This window comes from Penicillium psychrosexuale (genome assembly GCF_028828465.1).
Source record: "Penicillium psychrosexuale strain IBT 29551 chromosome Unknown utg000004l, whole genome shotgun sequence".
NCBI classification, from domain to species: domain Eukaryota; kingdom Fungi; phylum Ascomycota; class Eurotiomycetes; order Eurotiales; family Aspergillaceae; genus Penicillium; species Penicillium psychrosexuale.
In genome coordinates this window covers 1888689-1910264 of record NW_026643189.1, presented here as the reverse complement: position 1 = coordinate 1910264, position 21576 = coordinate 1888689, and the positions used below count along the sequence as shown (strand labels likewise).

The 21576-nt window shown below is 50.0% G+C and overlaps 10 protein-coding genes across 10 annotated transcripts; 5 read left to right on the top strand and 5 right to left on the bottom strand.

Moving 5' to 3' along the window:
• Positions 1–107: 107 nt before the first annotated feature.
• Positions 108–2810, top strand: N7518_006543 (uncharacterized protein; the record flags this gene model as incomplete). Its single annotated transcript, XM_057187470.1, has 2 exons — positions 108–297; positions 358–2810. 2 exons carry the CDS (start codon positions 108–110, stop codon positions 2808–2810), a joined length of 2643 nt encoding a protein of 880 aa, XP_057039173.1.
• Positions 2811–3199: 389 nt separating this feature from the next.
• On the bottom strand, positions 3200–3946 carry N7518_006542 (40S ribosomal protein eS26; the record flags this gene model as incomplete). The annotated part of the gene is made up of 4 exons (XM_057187469.1): positions 3200–3305; positions 3374–3476; positions 3595–3722; positions 3924–3946. 4 exons carry the CDS (start codon positions 3944–3946, stop codon positions 3200–3202), a joined length of 360 nt encoding a protein of 119 aa, XP_057039172.1.
• A 514-nt stretch (positions 3947–4460) lies between these two features.
• Positions 4461–6668, top strand: N7518_006541 (CBS and PB1 domain protein; the record flags this gene model as incomplete). The annotated part of the gene is made up of 4 exons (XM_057187468.1): positions 4461–4694; positions 4772–5645; positions 5698–5792; positions 5847–6668. The coding sequence occupies 4 exons, from the start codon at positions 4461–4463 to the stop codon at positions 6666–6668; spliced, it is 2025 nt and encodes a 674-aa protein (XP_057039171.1).
• A 686-nt stretch (positions 6669–7354) lies between these two features.
• Positions 7355–11001, top strand: N7518_006540 (nuclear import receptor PSE1; the record flags this gene model as incomplete). Its single annotated transcript, XM_057187467.1, has 6 exons — positions 7355–7537; positions 7669–7891; positions 7961–8136; positions 8190–8621; positions 8675–10740; positions 10794–11001. The coding sequence occupies 6 exons, from the start codon at positions 7355–7357 to the stop codon at positions 10999–11001; spliced, it is 3288 nt and encodes a 1095-aa protein (XP_057039170.1).
• Positions 11002–11277: 276 nt separating this feature from the next.
• On the bottom strand, positions 11278–12391 carry N7518_006539 (uncharacterized protein; the record flags this gene model as incomplete). Its single annotated transcript, XM_057187466.1, has 3 exons — positions 11278–11632; positions 11710–12082; positions 12163–12391. The coding sequence occupies 3 exons, from the start codon at positions 12389–12391 to the stop codon at positions 11278–11280; spliced, it is 957 nt and encodes a 318-aa protein (XP_057039169.1).
• A 338-nt stretch (positions 12392–12729) lies between these two features.
• Positions 12730–14153, bottom strand: N7518_006538 (iron-containing alcohol dehydrogenase; the record flags this gene model as incomplete). Its single annotated transcript, XM_057187465.1, has 3 exons — positions 12730–13101; positions 13178–13684; positions 13806–14153. 3 exons carry the CDS (start codon positions 14151–14153, stop codon positions 12730–12732), a joined length of 1227 nt encoding a protein of 408 aa, XP_057039168.1.
• Positions 14154–14567: 414 nt separating this feature from the next.
• N7518_006537 (putative extracellular exo-polygalacturonase) lies at positions 14568–15932 on the bottom strand (the record flags this gene model as incomplete). The annotated part of the gene is made up of 3 exons (XM_057187464.1): positions 14568–15178; positions 15246–15612; positions 15663–15932. The coding sequence occupies 3 exons, from the start codon at positions 15930–15932 to the stop codon at positions 14568–14570; spliced, it is 1248 nt and encodes a 415-aa protein (XP_057039167.1).
• Positions 15933–16370: 438 nt separating this feature from the next.
• Positions 16371–18513, top strand: N7518_006536 (putative alpha-L-rhamnosidase B; the record flags this gene model as incomplete). Its single annotated transcript, XM_057187463.1, has 4 exons — positions 16371–17252; positions 17308–17379; positions 17441–17577; positions 17628–18513. 4 exons carry the CDS (start codon positions 16371–16373, stop codon positions 18511–18513), a joined length of 1977 nt encoding a protein of 658 aa, XP_057039166.1.
• A 249-nt stretch (positions 18514–18762) lies between these two features.
• Positions 18763–20016, top strand: N7518_006535 (chalcone isomerase domain-containing protein; the record flags this gene model as incomplete). The annotated part of the gene is made up of 1 exon (XM_057187462.1): positions 18763–20016. The coding sequence occupies one exon, from the start codon at positions 18763–18765 to the stop codon at positions 20014–20016; it is 1254 nt and encodes a 417-aa protein (XP_057039165.1).
• Positions 20017–20360: 344 nt separating this feature from the next.
• On the bottom strand, positions 20361–20779 carry N7518_006534 (glutaredoxin; the record flags this gene model as incomplete). Its single annotated transcript, XM_057187461.1, has 2 exons — positions 20361–20515; positions 20629–20779. 2 exons carry the CDS (start codon positions 20777–20779, stop codon positions 20361–20363), a joined length of 306 nt encoding a protein of 101 aa, XP_057039164.1.
• Between the last annotated feature and the right edge of the window lie 797 nt (positions 20780–21576).

The following is a 21576-nucleotide window of genomic DNA, read 5'->3' as shown; positions in this document are numbered from 1 at the left end:
GGAAATCAACTATAGGTACTCATGGGGCCAAACTCCCTCTCGCATTCCACCATCTTTCGTATAACCCACAATGCCTTTGATCGAAAGAAAGAGAAAATAATACAGCGATGGATATCATTCCTCCTTCTTACGAATCAGCAACAGACAGAGATGCTTGGACAATTATTGCTCGCTATATCCCTTCCAGCGACCTATGCGCTGCATCTTTAGTCTGCCACAGATGGCATGGTCTATTTATGCCCTTCCTCTGGGGTAATCCTGCATCTCACTTTGGTACAGATAATGATGCAGTCTATGGTAAGTAACCTTAGGAACAACAGCGATTGCTCAAAAGCAATACCTGATCGGATCATACAGTGGCTCTCACGCGATTCCGAAGAACACTCAAATATGCCCGGCTAGAGGTACGAGCGTTAACCCATACCCTTCATCTTCCACCCGCTCTCTCAGAGATATATGGTGGTCCGCGACCGGGCTGGTTGAGGGACATTCTCGAATGTTTGCCATGTCTTCAGTGTCTGATGGTCTCGAAGTTACCTTTCTTTGACCACCATGCCATGACAGCATTGAAACCCCATGAGAGGTCCAACCAGTATAATATAAGGTTATTGTTGGCTGAACGTGAGCCGAATACCACTTCCGCAAGCCTCGCAAATACTCTCCTCTTGTTTCCAGCATTGACCTACCTGGATCTTTCGTACACCACCCCAGCACGAGACCGCAATGTACTGTCTACGCTAGCTGAAATGCCGTTTCTCCGGATACTCAAATTGCGTGGTATCGGGCTGAAAGACAATGACGCCGAATTTCTAGCCAATGCGATTGGACAACGAGTCCGTTGTTTGGATTTGAGAGACAACATGCTCACTGACATGGCAATTCGATTCCTGCTACAGTCATCCTTCCTCCCGCCAGATGGAAGAGAAAGGCAAGAAAGTCCAAGGCAGGCCACGACTTCCCCAGATCCCTTCTCGCACTTTGCAATCAATGAGTCTGGCTCGGATTTCTTCAAGCGGCCAGACTTGGATGACCAGTTTGCGAAGCTACTCGCTCAGCCTGTTTTATTTCATCCATGGGTTGAAGACTTGCCGCATACGGGAATCACACATCTTTATATTACTGGCAATCAAATATCTCTGGAAGCTGTGGCGAGTCTTTTACTCTCGTCCCGGCTATATGCTCTCGATTTCGGGACCATAAAACCCCCGGATAAGGCACATCACACACATCATTATCGGAAGGAGAAATATTCGGGAGCTGAAAAGCTAGTCCCAATTTTGGGTAAGATTGCAGGGGACAATTTGATATATTTCCGAGCGCATCATGCTGTTCTCACAGGCCAATCACAAACTAAAGACGCTTCATCCAATGATAAGTTTCTTCCAGAGCTTTCAGCACAAGATAGCCCCCGCGAAGTCGAACAATTCGAGCTGGATACCTCCCAGCAGGTTTATGAGTTGCCCGAAGAGACAAGACCTGTCTTTGAACTTGCGGATACATCAACGACCGACTCAATTAGCTCATCTTCAATGACAAAAAGGTTGAAAGCATCCCAGGCATTGAAATCCTATGAGGACGAGCCTGGCCCATCGGTTAGGCGTGGATCAGCTTTTGCTCCGGAGGTCGTACAGCCAATCCCTATACACAGTAGCGCCAACGGAGGTACGGTCTTTAGTGCTAGGACAGATACATGGGATACAGACCAGGCCGAGGGAAGCACCTTGCCATCCATTTCAATGGCTTCAGACTGCGACAAGCTTGCGGCAGACTTCTCTCTCCAGGCAACCATGCAATGCAGCTCCCCAATCTCGCCGAACGATTCTCTCGCACGAACAGTACAGCAATTGTTGGCAAAGCGACCACGTAACCAATCAATCCCACTTCAAGGAGGAAGAGAAAGCTGGTTCCCTTACCTACACCCATCACATATTCCTCACATGGAATCTTTGGTGCTGACAGATGTACCATCACATGTGACGCCTAACTCTTCAATACTTTCTGCGCTCACTCGGTTCATTACTGCCTGCTCAAACGAAGCATTACTAGCAACTCTACAAGCAGGATCAGACTACTCCCTCCCACCAGGGCAAGCACGTATGCAAGCCGAGCAGCGGCGCTCGCGATCTCTCTTTGGCTTGCGGCGTCTAGTTCTTGAAATTACACCTGTTGATACCTCCAAGCTGACATCATGGAAACCTGGGAACCAATATAATGCCACAGGGCATTCAAGCACTGGTGACCGCGACTCGGAGAATCTTTGGTCTGCAGCCGCCAATGATTTCAGCTTCTTCGGTGAAGAAGAGTGTGGAGTCCCCGAAAATGACACTGGCAAATACTTTCCCATGGCTGTGCTGAACGAAAAGGTCTCGCTTATGCCATCGGAGAATGCCTCGTTACCTTCACCCGATTCTTCTTCGTTGCAATCACCTGATTCTTCTCGACTCGGGCGTCACCATCCACAAAGTGCTAAGACCCCTGGTCCACCAGGAGCTACTAGAGATAGAAAGCAACAGTGCCAGGTCCCGATGATTGACCTTGTAGCAGAGCTTGCGACCTTTCGTCGCCGCAAAAAGGCCGAGTATGAGCAGGTGGTTCGTCGTGAGAGAAGGCGGCGAAACACGGTTGGCACGGGTGCTTCCGGCATGAATAGCCTACTCATGCCATCATCACCCCATATTGCTCTCTCACATTATGTCGAAGGCCATTGGAAGGGAGAGGTGAAGGTCGTGCGGGGCCCAATGCCGAAGGTGCGGACCGGAACGGTTGATATGTATGGAAACTATTTTGAGAAGGGGTACCTGTACCCATAAATTTTTGTACTTGGCAGATACCCAGCAATACTACATAGCTACTCAGGATAATTGACGTCTACGTCACGCGATCATGATTTGTAGGAATTTTTGATATTTTCTGAGTCCTCCCTTGGACTTGAACCATCCTTCCTCCCAGTCATAACAAGCCGTCGTCAACGGGCTCATAAACGTCACAATGCTAAAGAGACATCCAATTTGCCTTCGTCGCACAATTGGTGCCGTCTTTTTCATCCTCAGTGTAGAAGCATGGCCGGCAGTTTTGGGACCGAGCATCACCCCTGCGATCCGGTTGAGAAGAACACCAATGCGAAGAGTGAAGACAAAATAAAAGAATTCATTTCAAACTAGTTCCATTTTATTTTGTTCGTCGTGCGACATTCATCTCCTTACAAAGCCTTGGCGGCAGTAGGGGGCTGGAGCTTCTTGCCGTCCTTGTTGAAGCGAATACGGGGAGGGGGAGCACGGTTGCGGCGGCCTTCGCGGGAGCGAACACTGTTAACGAGTAATTAGTACGTGGAATGCGACTAGGTATCGAGGGAGGGCAATCGGTGGAAACGTACCGGACAATCTTGCCGTGAATGGCGCAGGACACACAGTACTGGAGCTTCAAGTACATCTTGGGGACAGCGTACTCGGCGAAGACGGAAGCCTCGGAGATATCACCTGTGTAAAGCGAGAACAGTTAGTTGCACTGCTTCATCTGACAGTCCTCGAATGGTTTGTAGCCATAGATCTTGAGATCTTGTCGTATATTCGAGATATCGGGAGAGTTGTCACGTACGAATGGCAGCAGACTCGACCATATTGCGGATGGTGAAGCGCTTGATGGCCTTGTCCTTGGGGGTGCAGCGAGCGCAGTTGGAGCAACGCACAGGCTTAACGTGGCCGCGGCCATTCTTGTTGCGGCCGCTATCAAATCAATTAGTTACCGTGCCCCTTAGGTTGCGAATCAATCGAGATCCAGTCTCCCATTCTTCTTGTCCGGCAATGTGCGTAGGTCGCGATTTTCGATGTATTTAGAGATGTATGTCGTGTGCGCTTCCGTCGGCGTCATTGCGGAGATGTCGAATGGGATACTGTTTCGCCGAGATGGGGGATTGTTGGTCTTACTTGTTCGCCCTCTTCTTGACCATTTTGACGGTTTGTTCTGTGGATGGTTAGGTATTGGTCTGTGGATGAAAAGGGGGGGGTAGATAGCGCACAGTTGACTTGTCGGGAGTGGGTTGTCGAAGCTCGCTCACACAAAGTCTCTTTCGGGATGGATTGGATTCCGTTGTGCGGGTAGCCCTAAGCCCTTAAGCGAGATGGGTCACGGGGCTGGTGCCTCAAATCTCAGGCGATAATATATCGGGATCACGTGGGTCGCATGGATCATGTGTAAAAGGTCACGAGCAGTATTTTCGCCTAATTCAGACTAGCGTCCGGATCGTACCGTGTCACTCCGTGTTTATGGTTCCTCCAACCCCGACTGACGAAGGAACACCCCTGTTTGGGATCGACTATTGAACTGCCCATTTTTCTTCTCCTTCCTAGGAATTCTCCTTGCATTTTCTCCCATACCAGTCTCACAACTTGACATCCTTGTTCTGTTTGTGTCATCTCCTTTCTCTCTATTTTTTACTGAGACTTTCCCCTTTCGGCATTATTATGTCGGCCACAGGTACTTTTCGGGGGAAACCCAATCAGACGATCGGGAGAGGAAGGCTGCCCGATTTCGCGAGCGATCCTAGCGCTTCCCACATCCCCCGACCCCCCAGGCCAGAATCCTCTGTTATAAGCACAACAGCCACTAGCGACGTCGGGACTCCCACTAGCACTGGCACTGGCACAATGAGCGCCGCAAGTAGCAGACAGCGACAGAACCAGTCAAAACGTGATGAGGTACGTTATGGCAGCTAGCGGGAGTGATCTCCTGATGGTCAATTTGAGCCTCGGCTTTTAGCTAATCTCGACACAAGGCCATCCGCCGCAAAATGGAGGCCGACCTCAGCAAAAAAAGGAATACTCCGGCAAAATCGAGGAGCTCCCGCAAAGCGCCTCCTGGTACGGTACTCGCCCTGAAGCCCAGCCAGGCCCTCCAGATCAAGCCCACCATGAGTATCGCAGAGGCCGCCCAGCTTATGGCCGCGAAGAGAGAGGACTGTGTGTTGGTCACCGACGATAATGAGCGCATCTCGGGTATTTTCACTGCCAAGGATCTGGCGTTCCGAGTCGTCGGAATGGGCCTGAAGGCGCGAGACGTCTCTGTCGCTGAGATCATGACCAAGAACCCGCTGTGCGCGAGAACGGACACCAGCGCTACCGACGCCCTCGATCTTATGGTGCGGAAGGGATTCAGACATTTGCCAGTCATGGATGAGAATCAGGATATCTCTGGTGTTTTGGATATTACCAAGTGCTTCTACGATGCTATGGAAAAATTGGAGCGCGCATACAGTTCGTCTCGCAAGCTGTACGATGCGCTGGAAGGTGTGCAGACAGAGCTTGGCTCCAGTCAGCCCCAGCAGGTTATCCAATATGTGGAGGCATTGCGATGCAAGATGTCCGGTCCGACTCTTGAGACGGTCTTGGATGGCTTGCCGCCGGTCACTGTCTCGGTCCGCACCACCGTCAAGGACGCTGCGGCTCTGATGAAGGAAAACCACACTACTGCTCTGCTAGTCCAGGACCAAGGCTCGATCACTGGTATCTTCACTAGCAAGGATATCGTTCTTCGCGTTATTGCTCCTGGTCTTGATCCCTCCACTTGCAGTGTTGTCCGTGTCATGACTCCTCACCCTGATTTCGCCCCGTCGGATATGAGCATCCAAGCCGCACTTCGCAAGATGCATGGTCAGTCATTTCAGTCAGCGGTTCAAACCGAAGCATGCTAACTCTACAACAGATGGCCACTATCTCAACCTGCCCGTGATGAACGAGGGTGGTGAAATTGTTGGCATGGTGGATGTGTTGAAGCTTACATATGCCACTCTTGAACAGGTATGTTTGAAAGTTACAGATCTGACATGCAAAAATTTTGACTAATGTGTTCAGATCAACACCATGTCAACCCAAGATGACGAGGGCCCCGCGTGGAACAAATTTTGGTTATCAATGGATCACGAGTCAGACTCTATGGTCTCTGGCGGCCACAGCCAGCAACTGAATACCCCACACCGCTCCGTTATCAGTCCCGACCTCACTCGCTCAGGCTACGACAACAGTCTTCTTCCCAACGACTCAGCATCGCACCACGGTGATGATCATTCCGCTGTTTCTCAGCACTACCCAATAGAACCAGCCGCTCCTACACCATTCCCCTTCAAGTTCAAGGCCCCTGGTGGTCGAGTGCACCGTGTGAACGTCCTTACCACCAGCGGCATTACCGACCTTGTGTTGCAAGTCACGGCGAAACTTGGCAAGGAAGTCGAGGATGTTGGTGGCGAGGCTACTGTTGAGGAGGGTCGGCTGAGCCACACTGGATATGCCCTCAGCTATATGGACAACGAAGGCGATACCGTCTCCATCACCACGGACCAGGATATGACGGATGCCATCGATCTGGCCCGCCGCACTCACCGCGACAAGGTCAATTTATTCGTCCACGACCCCGCCCAGGCACCTAACACTGTGTTTGAACCTCATCATGTCAAGATTGTGACTCCTATGGAAGAGCAAAGCTCTGCTGAGGAACCTACATCACAAGACTCCCCAGTGAGCAAGGCCCTACCCCAGCCACAAGTCGTGCCCTTGCACGCGCCAGAGGAGCAATATATTGCCGGTGTCCCCAACGACTTGCTGCTGCCCGGTGCTATTGTCACATTGGCTGCGGTTATTGTGGGTGTGTTCATTCTCAGCCGCCCCGGTCACCGGTAAAAATACTTGGCATTCCCGAAACCCTCTTTCTTCAAAAACTCCTCTTTCTCTCCATCACCTTGGATATCAAGCAACCTGAGATAGCGTAGTAGATTCTTTTCCTGTCCGGAGTGTTGCATACCCGTTTTGTTTTCTAATATCGATATTCCGTGTCGCGTTCAGATACCGCTGTTCGTATGAGCAGTTGCGGCGTTACCCAGGTAGTTTAGCCTTCAATGCAAATAATTGTTCGAGATCGACTTTGAAATAACGATTTGTATGTACAAATAAGTAAGTTGTTTGAGGTCTTCATAGTTGTGTCTGTTCGATCTTCGTTGGCCTTGTGGCCTTAAATTACCGCATTTGGCTTAGCTCCAGATACGATTATGGACTTTTGTAGGTTGTCCTTGGATTTTCGTGCAGTTAATTTGCAATCTTTGTCGAGAAGCACCCGGTTCTAAGACCTCGACATCCTCAGTCGAATCTCCTTCCCTCTTGTTGTGTTATTCGACTGGCACTACCGTTCTTCTTCACTTCCAAGGACCTATCCATCAGAAATTCTTCTTTTTTCCCTCTCTCCCCGCCCCACCAAAAACAAAACTCCTCCCCTTCGTTCCACCCCTCTATCCCCACCAAATTACTTCTACGAGGGTTGAAAGAACTGGGTTGCTTGGATCGTCTGGAACTTGGGAACAGACACGCCCAACATGTCCCTCCTACCTCCCGAAGTCCACACCGCGCTTTCTCAGCTGCTCCGCGGCTTGAGCACGCCCGACAATGTCGTCAGATCCCAGGCGGAAGACCAGCTTAACAATGACTGGGTTCTGAACCGACCAGATGTCCTCTTGATGGGATTGGCGGAACAGCTTGGGGGTGCAGAGGACACAATAGTAAGTTGCACTGGACTACAGGGGTGTGGCTGCTTCGAAGGAGTGGTGTTGCAAACGATCGACGACCAGACCAGCAGCCGAACTTCAATATGATTTGGGATTAATAACTAATGGGAGACCCTTAATGACAGATGCGTGCTTTCGCCGCTGTGCTTTTCCGAAGAATCGCGACAAAAACCCGGAAGGATCCCGCCACAAATGACAGCAGGGAGATTTTCTCGAGCCTACCCAACGAGCAGCGAATCGCCATCCGCGAGAAATTGGTGATCTGTCTGACCAGTGAGACCGTCACCGATGTACGCAAGAAGATTGGAGACACACTCGCTGAGGTGGCGAGGCAATACACCGATAATGGTATGCGATTCGAACAACCCTTGACAAAATGAGGACTCTTGGTTCTGACGATTTTACCTGTGATTGTAGACGAACAGTGGCCCGAACTCCTCGGTGTTCTCTTCCAGGCAAGCCAAAGCCCTGACTCGGGCCTGCGGGAAACCGCATACCGTGTGTTCACGACCACCCCCGGTATCATTGAGCAGCAGCACGAAGACGCTGTTGTGGCGGTTTTTACCAAGGGTTTCAAGGACGATAATATTTCCGTATGTCGACATCTGGATATGCCCTTCGAACTCAATTTTGACCATTTCATCAGGTGCGAATTTCCGCTATGGAAGCCTTCGCTTCGTTGTTCCGATCAATCTCCAGAAAGTCCCAGCCCAAATTCTTCGGCCTCATGCCAGACCTTCTCAACATCCTTCCTCCTCTCAAGGAGTCCTCTGAGAGCGAGGAACTGTCTTCGGCACTCCAAGCCTTGATCGAATTGGCTGAAATCTGCCCAAAGATGTTCAAGGTCATGTTCAACAACTTAGTTAAGTTCAGCATTAGTGTCATTGGCGACAAGGAGCTCAGTGACCAGGTGCGCCAGAACGCACTCGAATTGATGGCCACCTTTGCCGATTACGCCCCAAATATGTGCAGGAAGGAGCCGGAATTCGCACAGGAAATGGTCACACAATGTCTGAGTCTGATGACTGATGTCGGTGCGGATGACGACGATGCGGAGGAATGGAACGCGTCTGAAGATGTAAGTGTTGGCATTTCTGTCGTTATAATTGACATGCCATTGACTAGTAACAGCTTGAGCCTGAAGAGAACGATCTCAACCACATCGCCGGTGAGCAGTGCATGGATCGTCTCGCCAACAAATTGGGTGGACAGGCCATCCTCCAGCCCGCATTCTCTTGGATTCCTCGCATGATGTCGTCTACCAACTGGCGCGACCGCCATGCTGCTTTGATGGCCATCTCCGCCATCTCTGAAGGTTGTCGCGACCTGATGGTCGGTGAACTCGACCAAGTCCTAGCACTTGTTGTTCCTGCCCTCCAAGACCCTCACCCCCGAGTCCGGTATGCAGGCTGCAATGCTCTTGGTCAGATGAGTACCGACTTTGCCGGTACCATGCAGGAGAAGTATCACGAGATTGTCCTCACTCACATCATTCCCGTTCTTGCCTCTACCGAGCCGCGTGTGCAGTCCCACGCTGCCGCTGCTCTTGTCAATTTCTGCGAGGAGGCGGAGCGCAGCACCTTGGAGCCATACCTCGGAAACCTTCTCAGCCATCTCCTGGATCTCTTGCGCAGCCCTAAGCGTTATCTGCAGGAGCAGGCGCTGTCCACTATTGCCACTATTGCTGATTCCGCCGAGGCCGCCTTCGACCAGTATTATACCACTTTGATGCCTCTTTTGCTCAATGTTCTCAAGGAGGAACAGGGTAAGGAGTACCGCCTTCTTCGTGCCAAGGCCATGGAGTGTGCTACTCTGATCGCACTGGCCGTTGGTAAGGAGAAGATGGGTCAAGATGCCCTGAACCTTGTGCAGATTCTCGGCCACATTCAGCAAAACATTGTCGACGCTGACGACCCACAGTCACAGTACCTCCTTCACTGTTGGGGCCGCATGTGCCGCGTCTTAGGCCGAGACTTCGTACCTTATCTCCCCGGCGTTATGCCGCCTCTTCTCACCGTGGCTGCTGCCAAGGCCGATATTCAGCTGCTGGATGATGAGGAACAGATCGAACAGGTTGAGCAGGATGATGGCTGGGAGCTAGTGCCACTCAAAGGCAAGATTATTGGTATCAAGACCAGTGCTCTTGAAGACAAGAATACCGCTATCGAATTGATCACGATCTATGCCCAAATTCTCGAGGAGAACTTCGAGCCCTACGTCCTGGAAACCATGGAGAAGATTGCAGTCCCTGGTCTTGCCTTTTTCTTCCATGACCCCGTTCGAGTGTCCGCTGCCAAGCTGATCCCCCAGCTCCTGAACTCTTACAAGAAGGCACACGGTGGCCAGTCGCCGGGCTTTGCCGAAATGTGGAACAAGGTTGCCGAGAAGATCATCGAGGTTCTGAGCGCTGAGCCGACGGTTGACACGCTGGCTGAGATGTACCAGTGCTTCTACGAGTCAGTAGAGGTAGTTGGCAGAAACTCCCTCACCCCCCAGCACTTGCAGGCGTTCATTGAATCGGCGAAGTCGACCCTTGAGGACTACCAGATGCGCGTGAAGCAACGTTTGGAGGAGCAGGCTGAGCTTGAAGATGGTGACGAGGAAAACCTGGACTTTGAGTACGCCGTGGAGGACGATCAAAACCTATTGAGCGATATGAACAAGGCGTTCCACACCATCTTTAAGAACCAGGGCAACACGTTCCTGCCGACCTGGCAACAATTGATTCCATTCTACGACGCTTTTATCACAAGCCAGGACCCGACTCAACGGCAGTGGGCTCTTTGCATCATGGATGACGTGCTCGAGTTCTGTGGTGAAGAGTCATGGGCATACAAGGATCATATCATGCAGCCTTTGGCTTCCGGTTTGCGGGATGAGAATGCCGCTAACCGTCAGGCAGCGGCGTACGGAGTAGGTGTGGCCGCACAGAAGGGTGGTGCCGCCTGGAGCGAATTCGTGGCAGCCAGCCTCCCCAGCTTGTTCCAGGTTACACAGCATGCGCAATCCCGCACAGAGGAGAATGTGTTCGCGACCGAGAATGCATCTGCCAGTATTGCCAAGATCCTGCACTACAACCCATCCAAGGTTCAGGCTCCTCAGGATGTCGTGGCCAACTGGATCGAGACTTTGCCCATTACCTACGACGAGGAGGCTGCTCCTTATGCCTATTCCTTCATTGCACAGTTGATTGACCAGTAAGTATTCTTGATGAACACCCCTCATACTCATGCTAATATCTTACTACCAGGCACAACCCGGCCGTCTTTGCCAAGGCTGACCGTGTCTTCGGTTTCATCGTTCAGGCACTCGAGGCCGCTACCCTGCAGGGCCAGACCGCTACCCGGGTGGCCACATCCGCCAAGCAGCTGGTGCAAGTAACCGGCGCAAATGCAGACCAGATTCTGGCTTCTGTGGACCCGGCTAGCCAGGAAAGAGTGCGCAAGTTCTTCCAATAAAGCTCAGATCCTTTTGTTTTATATCCGGCAGAGCTTTTTTCCCTTTTTTATCCTTTTCCAAATCATTCCCCTCGGTCATGTGAAATCTGAAGTTACCTGAACCCCCGACACGTTTCTTTTATTCTTAGTTCCTACGTACGAATGCCATGAGCTTTAGACGTTGGATTCCACAGTGTGCGCCATGTCTATGTAGATCAAATGTCGCCTTTGTTGTGTGGCTAACTAGTATGTAAAAAGTAAGATAATGTAAAAAATGAAAAAATGAAGACAAGCTATTTACAACTTCGATACCCTCTGGATCTCATTCGCAACCACATCCTTCAGGCTCATCACCTTCGGCTCCCCTATCAATCCGTTAGCCCGCTTCGCGTACAGTGTTCCGCCTTCACCCCAGATCCGACGCAAAGTCAACAGAGTAGCCGCCGGATTCCCAGCCTCCCACGCTGCAGCCTCCGCCTCGCGCAACTTTGCCAGCGAGGTGCGAGACACATCCCACGACTGACCATCAAGCTGGCGTTCGAATTCCGCCTGAATCTGGTCAGGGCTCGTAGTAAACGAATTAACGCACAAGGCAGCGTTCCGTGTCTCAGCCGTAGCATGAAGCAGAGTGTTCAGGACGAGAGTTCCAACGCTAGCGGAATAGTTAGCCAATATTCCATCCATCCCAACGAAACAAACACCAAAATAGTAAAGGGAAAGAAATCTTACTCTTTCATCGTCGTCAAACTAACCTCGCCCTTCCCCTTCTCGCCCAATAGAACTGCCCTTCGACCTTTAACATCCCACCCACCAGCCGCCTCCAACCCAGGCACGAGATTAAGATACATCTCCGCGAACGGCCCGGTAACTACATACGAATAGGCGAGGTCATCACGCGAGATCTTATCCTCGAGGTAAGCGCGCACTTTCAGCTTCTGCTGGTGCGGCTTCTCGTTCGCCGAAGCTGGCCCGTACTTGATATCCGTGCCGTATTCGGAGGGCAGGAACCATTTCACAGTGGGGCTGGCGGCTGCGAGTCTGATGAGAGAGATCTGTTGACCCAAAGCATTGCGGCCTAGGGCTGAAATCACGGTGTCGATTCCTGTTTGACTTAGTAGTTAGTCTTAGGTTTGGTGGTTTGGGCGGTTTGATAAGTAAGGGTACGAAGAGAGGATTTGCTACCTTCGTATGCTGCTTTCACGGCATTCTCATCTTCGACATTACCCACAATCACTTCTACGCCTTGCTCTTTCAGCTTGTTCAGTCGTGAGGCTTTGGTTTCGGCAGTGTGCGGGGAAGTGAAGATGGCGACGCGGCCGAATTGGGAGCGCTCGGGCAAGATGGCGTCCAGGATGAAGGAGCCAATGTTGCCCGTTGCGCCGAATAGAAGGATATTCTTAGCGAGAGACATAGTTGTATATATTTGCTGTGTCGACAGTGCAATCCTGGAGACGGAAATGGCGCAAGCTTATGTATAACGTGAAATGTGGGGGGTGGAGTCCTGCTTATCAATCAATTGAAAGAGGCTCCCAAGGTTCATATTTAATCTGTATTTTAGTTAGATATTGTAGAATAAAAGATACTCTGTATAATGCATTTAGGGAAATACCCAAGTGGTTAGGATGTCTACATGTCTCTAGTGTAGATATATAGAGCGTTGCCACCACCAAAACTAGGAATTGTGATTTAGAAACTTGAACAAAACTTGAATAAACGTATCCAAATGTGAAAGAGCATGTTATCTCGTTTTTAAACTACCATTTCCAAAATTTCCAGTACCTGGGATTTCTCCTTCAGTGGTACTGGGTTTGTCTTGCACCAACGGTCATGTAGGCTATTCTCCGCCAGTCCATCCAACTGATCCCGCCCTACTTTGACATCGCTCAAGGACCGAGGCATTCCTAATTTGCGGATGATAGCATCCAAAATATCGCCCAAGTCAGAGGCTTCCACGTTGACCGAGCGGGCACGTAGCACCTCTGACACGACCGGATCTTGAATCAAAAAATGGCTCACACTAGCTTGTTTTTCTCGGTTGGCGTTGTACTTACCATTGAACTTACACACAGCGGGTAGCAGGATACAACTGGTCTCACCGTGGCCGACACCCAGTGGACCAAGCTAGAGAACTGTTAGCCAAGCCCATTAATGCATTGTGGGTTCCCTATAAGGTAAATAAAGGAAAGCAATCGCATACCTGATGTCCAATCCCATGACTAGCACCCAATTCGATTGACCCACTAGTACAGGCTGCCATAGCATCCACTGATCCAAGTTGACACTGTAGGTGCGCCTCACGGTCTGATCGGTCATTCTTACAGCGCAAGAGACCAGGGACCAGCAATCCTAGCGCACCCCGAGCCAGTTTGTCTGATTCCGGAGTGGTACCTGATGTCGAACACAGATTTTCGATACAATGATCAATTGCGCGCACACCTGTACTGAGCCAGATTGAATTGGGAGTCGTTTTCGCCAGCTCCGGGTCGAGAATAACCAGCTCCGGTCCGCGAATTGGATTTTGGAAGCTGTATTTACGCTTTGAGCGGTCCTCGGTGCCGCCTGCAAAGTTTGAGTATTCGCCGGCGGAGAGAGATGTTGGCACGGAAATAATCGGGAGCGTTGGAGCTTTGATTCCCAATCGCTTTTTGGGGCCTTCTGCAAGTGTTTCGAGCTCTTCTGGTGTGCTGACTTGATTTGCAAGGACCTGAAGGGGATGTTAGGCTGATATTAAATAAATCTATAGGTCTTCCAGGGAATGATAAGAGGAGACAAGAAGACCACAAACAGAAACAGAATGAAGATATGAAAGAAAAAGATATACTAACTAATGCAATAATCTTGGCACCGTCAGTCAAGCTGCCAGCTCCAACGGTCAAGAGCAGATCAGCATGCACAGTCCTAACCTCTTCGGCAATCTGCAGCACCTCTGACCACAAAGTGTGGCTTCGCATACCAATCCAATGACCAACCAGCTTATCTGGCCCCAGAGCAGTCTCCAGTTGGTTCATTACATCGGTATTACGCGCCAATGACCCTGAGCAAATCACATATACACGGGAGGCCTGGAATATGTCATCAAGATGGCGTGCTGTCGCTGCGGGAAAGGCAAGGCCATAGGAAAGAAGTGGGCGCTCACGGCCTTCAAATGCAGGTCGAACTGTTTCCTCTGGCATTATGGCTTGGTCTTAGACAATCAGTGGGGTGGGTATGGGGTCAAAAGAAGCTACAGCAACATTACTAATTTATTAATTAACCTTGGGAACGAACGTCATATAGGAAAGTGCTCAGGTGGGGCTGCGGGGTCAGCCTTTATGGTTCGATTTATGCTTAAGCATAACTCGTCTTGTTTTTCTCCCAAGGTTACAGAAATCTGATTCAATATTAGCAATGCTATTTTTAAGAACACGATGTCTGAGGTCTTTGTTCCTTATGCCTAGAATCAAGGTGATTGGCCGTAAGCTGCACATACTCGCAATGAAGAGCAATGAAGAGCAAATTTGCCAAGTTTTTAATATACATGATCTGGATAACCTTTGCTTCGGCTTTTATACCTCATTGCTTGCCTGTGTTTCTGATATGAAGGATTTTCAGCATCCATCGAGCCCGTGTATCCCTCCTTCCATTGTATACTTGCACGACCCAGCCCCCGGCGTCGTTGCATTCTCTTGGTGGTATAGAACCACGTTATCAAAATCGATATTGTAGCATGGATGCACATTTGAGCATGAAACAGATGCCACATTCGTCGAAGTACTCTCAATATAACCCGTGAAATTTACAAACGCGACATTGGAAATGCTCATCAAACTTGTTCCCGAGTACGAGCCATTGTTTCCATTGTCCTGTTTGACAGTAGGTCCAGCGTTGGCTCCATGGACTTCGAAGTTTGAGAACAACACATTCCGAATGCTGCCCCAGCCACCACCGCGAGGGAGTCCAGCATTCTCATACGAGCTCTGCGGTACAGGTGCGCCGACCCACGTTTTGATATACGCGCTGTTGTGCATGTCATCGTTGTATCGGATCACCTTAACTGTATCGATGCGGATATTAGCCACGCTTGAGTCTTCCTGGTATTGGCCCAGACTGCCTATAGCAATCCCATTTCCACCACGACAGGTGACATTGTGGATATCGACATTGTAGGATCGTGGTTTAATCGCCACGCAGTCATCGCCACCTTGCTGAGCTGAACATTCTGCACGTCCATTGTGTCTATCCATAGTGTTAGTCGGCTGCGAGGAAACCGGAGTGGGTGGATATACCAAATCCGTCTGTATTCTGGACCCAGTTTTCGCCGTATGGTGCATCTACCGCAGTCGCATTGCAGTAGATGTTATTGAAGCGCATATTGGTTCCGTTCATGATATTTACGGCCCACAACTGGGGGTCTTTGACGTAGAAATTTTCGACACTGACATCGGATACATTCCAAAACACAAACGGCATTGGTCTACCGGGCTGTGTGTCGCCTTTATCGGCTGTGTACCATGTGTTCCCATTACCATCGATACCACCAGTGCCGTATCCATCGATCGTGATATTGTGACCCGTGATAATGAACCCAGCAGCGTGGTTTTGGAAGGCAACTGGATATGAGTGATTACGCCAGTAATCCAAATCGTTGGAGAACTAGCTCGTATTAGTTGCGTTATTATTGGATACAGTGACAGCCCACTTACTGTCCATTTCCCGCGCCATTCAATTGCTATATCGCTTACAACGGGGTTCAACCGAGTACCAATCCAGTAGGCTTGGTCCTCTGGAAATATGATAGTACCACCATTGCCACACCGTCGGAAGGCTTCTAGGATGTTAGGGACGTCATCTCTCTGGTACCCATTGGCTTTGACAATGCAGACATTCGAGCTGCGTTCTTCATTTGCATATACAAATGGTGACACCGTCAGCCATAGGGGTATGGCTAGGGAAGGAATGCCGAAGAATCGCATGGTGAGCTCGGATTGGACTGTTCAATTGGATATTTTTCTAATAATAAACAAGGTCTTATATTCCCTAGCTATAGAACCCCGCACATTGCTTGAATTTCCCATGTTGCACTCGGTGGGTCTTTATACCGAGCGGACATGGCAACATGACATTGCGGAGAAAATTGACTGCGAGAAAAGACTAGGTTTAATGGTTTATGCAGTAAAAACGTGATTTCGAAGTCTTATGAGTGCTTGTTACGCCGATCCTTGCCAAAGTCCTACAAGTCTTGACATCGTTTGCCCTGATTCTTCCACCAATCGCGAATATGGGGCAATTAACCTTCCCAATTCCACTATTTCACGGTCTAGCCATTTCTATATGTGCTATTCTCTGTATTCAACAAAAAATTGGTATGCTGTTACGATATGCGGTATCTATCTATTTCAACTCAACCACCAATGGCACAACCATGGTGCAGTGTGGCATTGATTCTTTGGTCTCTCTTCTCGCTATCTGTTGCGGACACTTGCTGGCGTGATACCTCTTGTTCTGGACCTACAAACACTGCATTCAGCGGGCCATGGGAAAAGAACATATACGCACCGGCGTCGCGAACAGTACGGCCAGTCTCAACCTTATCAGAGTTAAAAACGAACGCTGTGACAGACTCCTCGCATCGATACAAAGCAAAATTACACGGCAATGGATCACTTATTGTATTCGACTTCGGTATTGAAGTCGGCGGCATCGTCCATCTAGACTATACCTCCACCGGCAGCGGAGCTCTGGGGCTAGCATTTACAGAAGCCAAAAATTGGATTGGAGAGTGGTCGGACTCATCAAACGCTCTCTATCATGATGGCGCGCTGTATGCGAATATATCGTCAACTGGGAAGGGTACATATATCATGCCGGACAAATACCTGCGGGGCGGATTTCGATACTTGACCGTCTTCTTGGTCACAGACGATTCAGGCAGTGTTCAAATTGACGATTTGAGCTTAGAAGTTGCGTTTAAGCCCACTTGGTCGAATCTCCGAGCTTATCAGGGGTACTTTCACTGCAATGATGAGCTTTTGAACCGCATCTGGTATAGCGGTGCATATACTCTGCAGACGAATGAGGTGCCTGTGAATACTGGTCGTGTTGCAAAGGGTATTACCTCTGGGTGGGCAAACAATGGGATTCTCGGGCCAGGAGACACGATTATGGTTGATGGTGCAAAGCGAGATCGTGCGGTTTGGCCTGGTGATATGGGTATTGCCGTGCCTTCCGCTTTTGTGAGTCTGGGAGACTTGGAAAGTGTAAAAAACGCTTTGCAGATCATGTACAACACCCAAGTGAGTTTTGCTTGTTGTCTTTTTAGCATAGAACTAACAGTTCTGGAAATTATAGAACAAGACAACAGGCGCATTTGATGAGTCTGGGCCTCCATTGAGCCAGAAGGACTCGGACATATCATATGTGGTCTATGATTGGCACCTATAATTATGTGCTGTACACCAATGACACAGACTTCTTGTTGGAGAATTGGGCCAGTTATCTGCACGCCATGGAATATATTTATGGAAAGGTGACTTATCCCAGCGGGCTGCTGAATGTGACAGGCACGCGAGACTGGGCGAGATGGCAGCAAGGTTATAACAACTCGGAAGCACAGATGATGTACGTTGTGAATCCATTATGCAGAAGGCTTTACAGCTAACACTCTCTAGTCTCTATCATACGCTACAAACAGGAGCATCTCTCTCTTTGTGGGCTGGAGACTCAGCCAATATCTCAAGCACATGGAGCTCCCAGGCCGCCAATCTCAAAAAAGCAATCAACACCTACTGCTGGGACGAGTCGTACGGTGCATTCAAGGACAACGCAACCGAGACCTCTCTACATCCACAAGATGCTAACAGCATGGCAATTATTTTCGGTGTTGTTAACGAAGAGCGCACAGCCAGCATTTCAGAAAAGCTTCTCAAGAACTGGACCCCCATCGGGGCCGTAGCTCCTGAGTTGCTAGAGAACATTGCCTCATTCATATCATCTTTCGAGATACAAAGTCACTTCATTGCTCGCGAGCCTGCACGTGCACTGGATCTCATTCGTCGTAGCTGGGGTTGGTATATCAACAACCCGAATGGTACAGAGAGCACTGTGATTGAGGGCTATCTAAGGAACGGAACTTTCGGGTATCGGATGGACCGCGGATATGGCTATGATCCATCATATGTCTCACATGCACACGGCTGGTCATCTGGTCCAACGTCTGCGTTGACAGAGTTTGTTGTTGGTCTCTCTGTGGTCTCGCCACTAGGATTGACGTGGAAAATCGCGCCGCAATTTGGAGATCTAGGATTTGCCGAGGCGGGCTTTGTCACCTCCCTCGGGAAATTTAAGGCGTCTTGGGCTTTGAATTCTAGTGGATATGTGTTGACTTTCTCGGTGCCGAAGGGTACTGTTGGGAATGTCATTTTGCCCTATGTCACTGCGTCGAAGAAGCCTTCGATCACCATTGATGGTAATCAGCTGATAAGAGGAGTTGCCTATGTTGATGGTACAGCAATCTTCGAAGTGACCGGTGGCTCTCACAAGGTTATTGTCAAGTAAAAACCAACATTCACCAGATAGTGCAGCAGAGACTGATTATTTAACCGCCATCAAGATGTACCAGCTTTCGCGTGAGATGAGTATAGCTCTATCATTATAAGTTAAAAAACCCCGAATCTCAAAATCATCTGTTGATACATGACGGTATACTAATGTAGATCATGCCATATCACGTGCATCCCCACACTCCATCTCCGTCACCCGCCAATCCTGCCCTCGCCATTCCTCATCGAACGAACCAAGCTCAAAATGGCCTCCACCCTCCGTCAGAACCCATGGCGGGCTTACCAATGCCTCACTCGGCAACAAATCCGCACAACACGCCTCTGCTCTCGCCATCTCTCCACCACTCCCCTCCGCTCCAATGCCACCAATAACCTCCTCCGCTCCCGAGCATCCGCAGCGGCGGATCTCCAGCATGCCTCCCAAGCTCAGCGAAAGATGATCCTCTCCGCAGCCGGCATGATCGTCTGTGCAGTCGGTCTCTACGGTGTCATCAAGCTAGACCTCTTCGGCCTTAACGAACTAGATACTACCAAAGATGACAAGACCATCTCCACACCTCCGAAGAATGGCGCAATGCGCATGGACGGACCAGTCGGCTTCACCGGCGGCGGCCCATCATTAATAACGATCCAAGGCCAAGACAGGCTCGAGCAAGTGCCAACAGGAACAAGCACCATCCCTCACTTCCCAAGCACAATCCGACTCCCCACACCCGAAGCAACAGAAGGCAAGCAAGAAGGCGACGATCTAGCGCCGTCCCAAGGCGAAGAATACCAACTACTTGGCCTTGGTGTCCGCACCGTCTCCTTCCTCTCAATCGAAGTCTACGTGGTCGGCCTGTACGTCGCGAAGTCCGACATAACCGAGCTGCAACGCCGCCTCCTGCACACAGCAATCCACCCGCTCAGTACCGATTCCGACGCCGCCATTTCCGGCGTCGGTACTACCGCCGCTACCTCCCTCGTCTCGCCAGAGCGCCAGCAGCTCAAGGAGCTTCTCCTTGACGCGGACCGCGGCGACGCCGCCTGGTCTGCTATCATCAAGGATAACGGCATCCGCACTGCATTCCGCATCGTTCCCACTCGTAACACAGACTTCATGCATCTGCGCGATGGATGGGTGCGTGGTATCACTGCGCGCGCGAAGGCGAAGAAGACCGCGGGGCCGAGCGAGTTCCAGGATGAGAGCTTCGGAACCTCGATGAATGATTTCAAGGCTGTTTTCGGTGCGGGGAAGGGCAAGTCGGTGCCGAAGGGACAGACGCTGGTTTTGATGCGCGATGCGCATGGCGCTTTGGACGCGCTCTTCCAGCCTGGGACTGATAAGCCGGTTAAGTGGATGGGGCGTGTCGCTGATGAGCGGATTAGTCGGCTTGTTTGGTTGAATTATTTGGCTGGCAAGACTGTTTCAAGTGAAGGGGCCCGGACGAGTATTGTCGACGGGTTGATGTCGATTGTTGAGAGGCCACTTGGAACCGTCGTGCAGAAGGTTATCTGATTTATTCTTGGGCTATGGCTTTGATTTTGTTTGTTTGTATCAACATACCTGTACGAGTTAGTCGCTGTTCACTTTTCTCCCATGTCGGACTACAAGACATTCCAGAGCAATGCTCCACTCGATACGCATCTAACGCTGAAAGATGACAGGGCTCTTTGATCCCTCCAGTCCCACGGCATGAAAATATCTCCCCACATTACATAGATCTACAAGACCTAGGAAAGGAAGTCTATGAAACGACTGGATTGGTAGATATAAAATAAAGGCTGTAGAGTTACGAAATATACCTCAGACTATATTCAGACTCAGGCCTCGGGAGATTCTTGTTTATATGACATCACCGCTTAGATCGCACCAGCGGCCTTAAGGAGCTCCTTCAGGTCCTTCTTACCCTGGAGGTCGGAGTTGCCGCCGATGTGCTTCTTGTTGATGAAGATGTTGGGCACGGTGCGCTGGTTTGAGATCTCGGCAAGAGCGCTCTGGATAGCAGCTCCTTCCTCTGTAATAGATTCATATTAGCGATTCATTCAAAAGACAAACACGTATCAAAAATATAGCTAGCTCGGTGCTAAAACTCCTCTTCTCGCACGCGAGCAAAAGCAAAAGACCTACCATCCTGATCCAGCTCGAGGGTAGTGTACTTGGCGTTCAAGCTGTCGAGCAACTTCTTGGAAGAGTCGCAGTAAGGGCAGTATGACTTGGAGAAAACAACGACAGCGTTGTCGTTAATGAGGGACTGAGCGCGAGTCTTTGCGGCGGACATGGCGGCGGGATTTGGGCCGGCGAAGGAGCCGAAAAGACGGGTGAAGATGGACGAAATGGTGGGCGGTTTGTGAGGAAAGAGAGGAGGCGGTGGTGTCTCTCTTTATAGGAGATTTGGCGGGGTACAAGTACAAGCAAAAAGATGAGAGGATTGGTTGGTTATTCCGTCAAGATTGCGGGATTGGATGCGGCAATGATGTCATGTGATATTTGTCAGCCGGGAAGCTTTTTCTTGTTTGGGTAAAGTTTAGATAGCTAAGGTACATAGTTCGTAGATGTCTATAAAGTACAATTTGATATTTATTGGGCTAGCCGGCTAGTTGGCACGGTATCTACACGCTTACGAGTACAAGTCAAGTAGCAATTGTGTGCAGGTATGTGTTCATTCATTTAACCTGATATCTGATTAACTCCGTAGTTATCTGGCATTCAAAAGGCAAACAAATCCGCCTGGCCAGACCAAAAAAAGAGGAGAAAATCGCTAGTAAGAAGGCTTGGGAATATGGGAAAACAGGCTTCAAAGGTGTTTCGGAGAGAAATCCAAGGATTGGAGAAGGGTAAGGAAATCATAGGGTCAAGAAAGTCACAGGCAGGTAATAGGATGAGAAGGAAGAGGCGCACATCACAACTTATGTTTATTGTGAAGTGTATGTCTCTCATCCCCGTCCCATCCATCGCAATCTGGAGCGAGCTTTTTGAGGTCCCTCTTACCACTTCGGTAGGAATCACAATGATCACAGGAGATGAGAAGGGAAATATCAAGGAATGAATGCATGGGAGAAGAAAAACAAGAATATC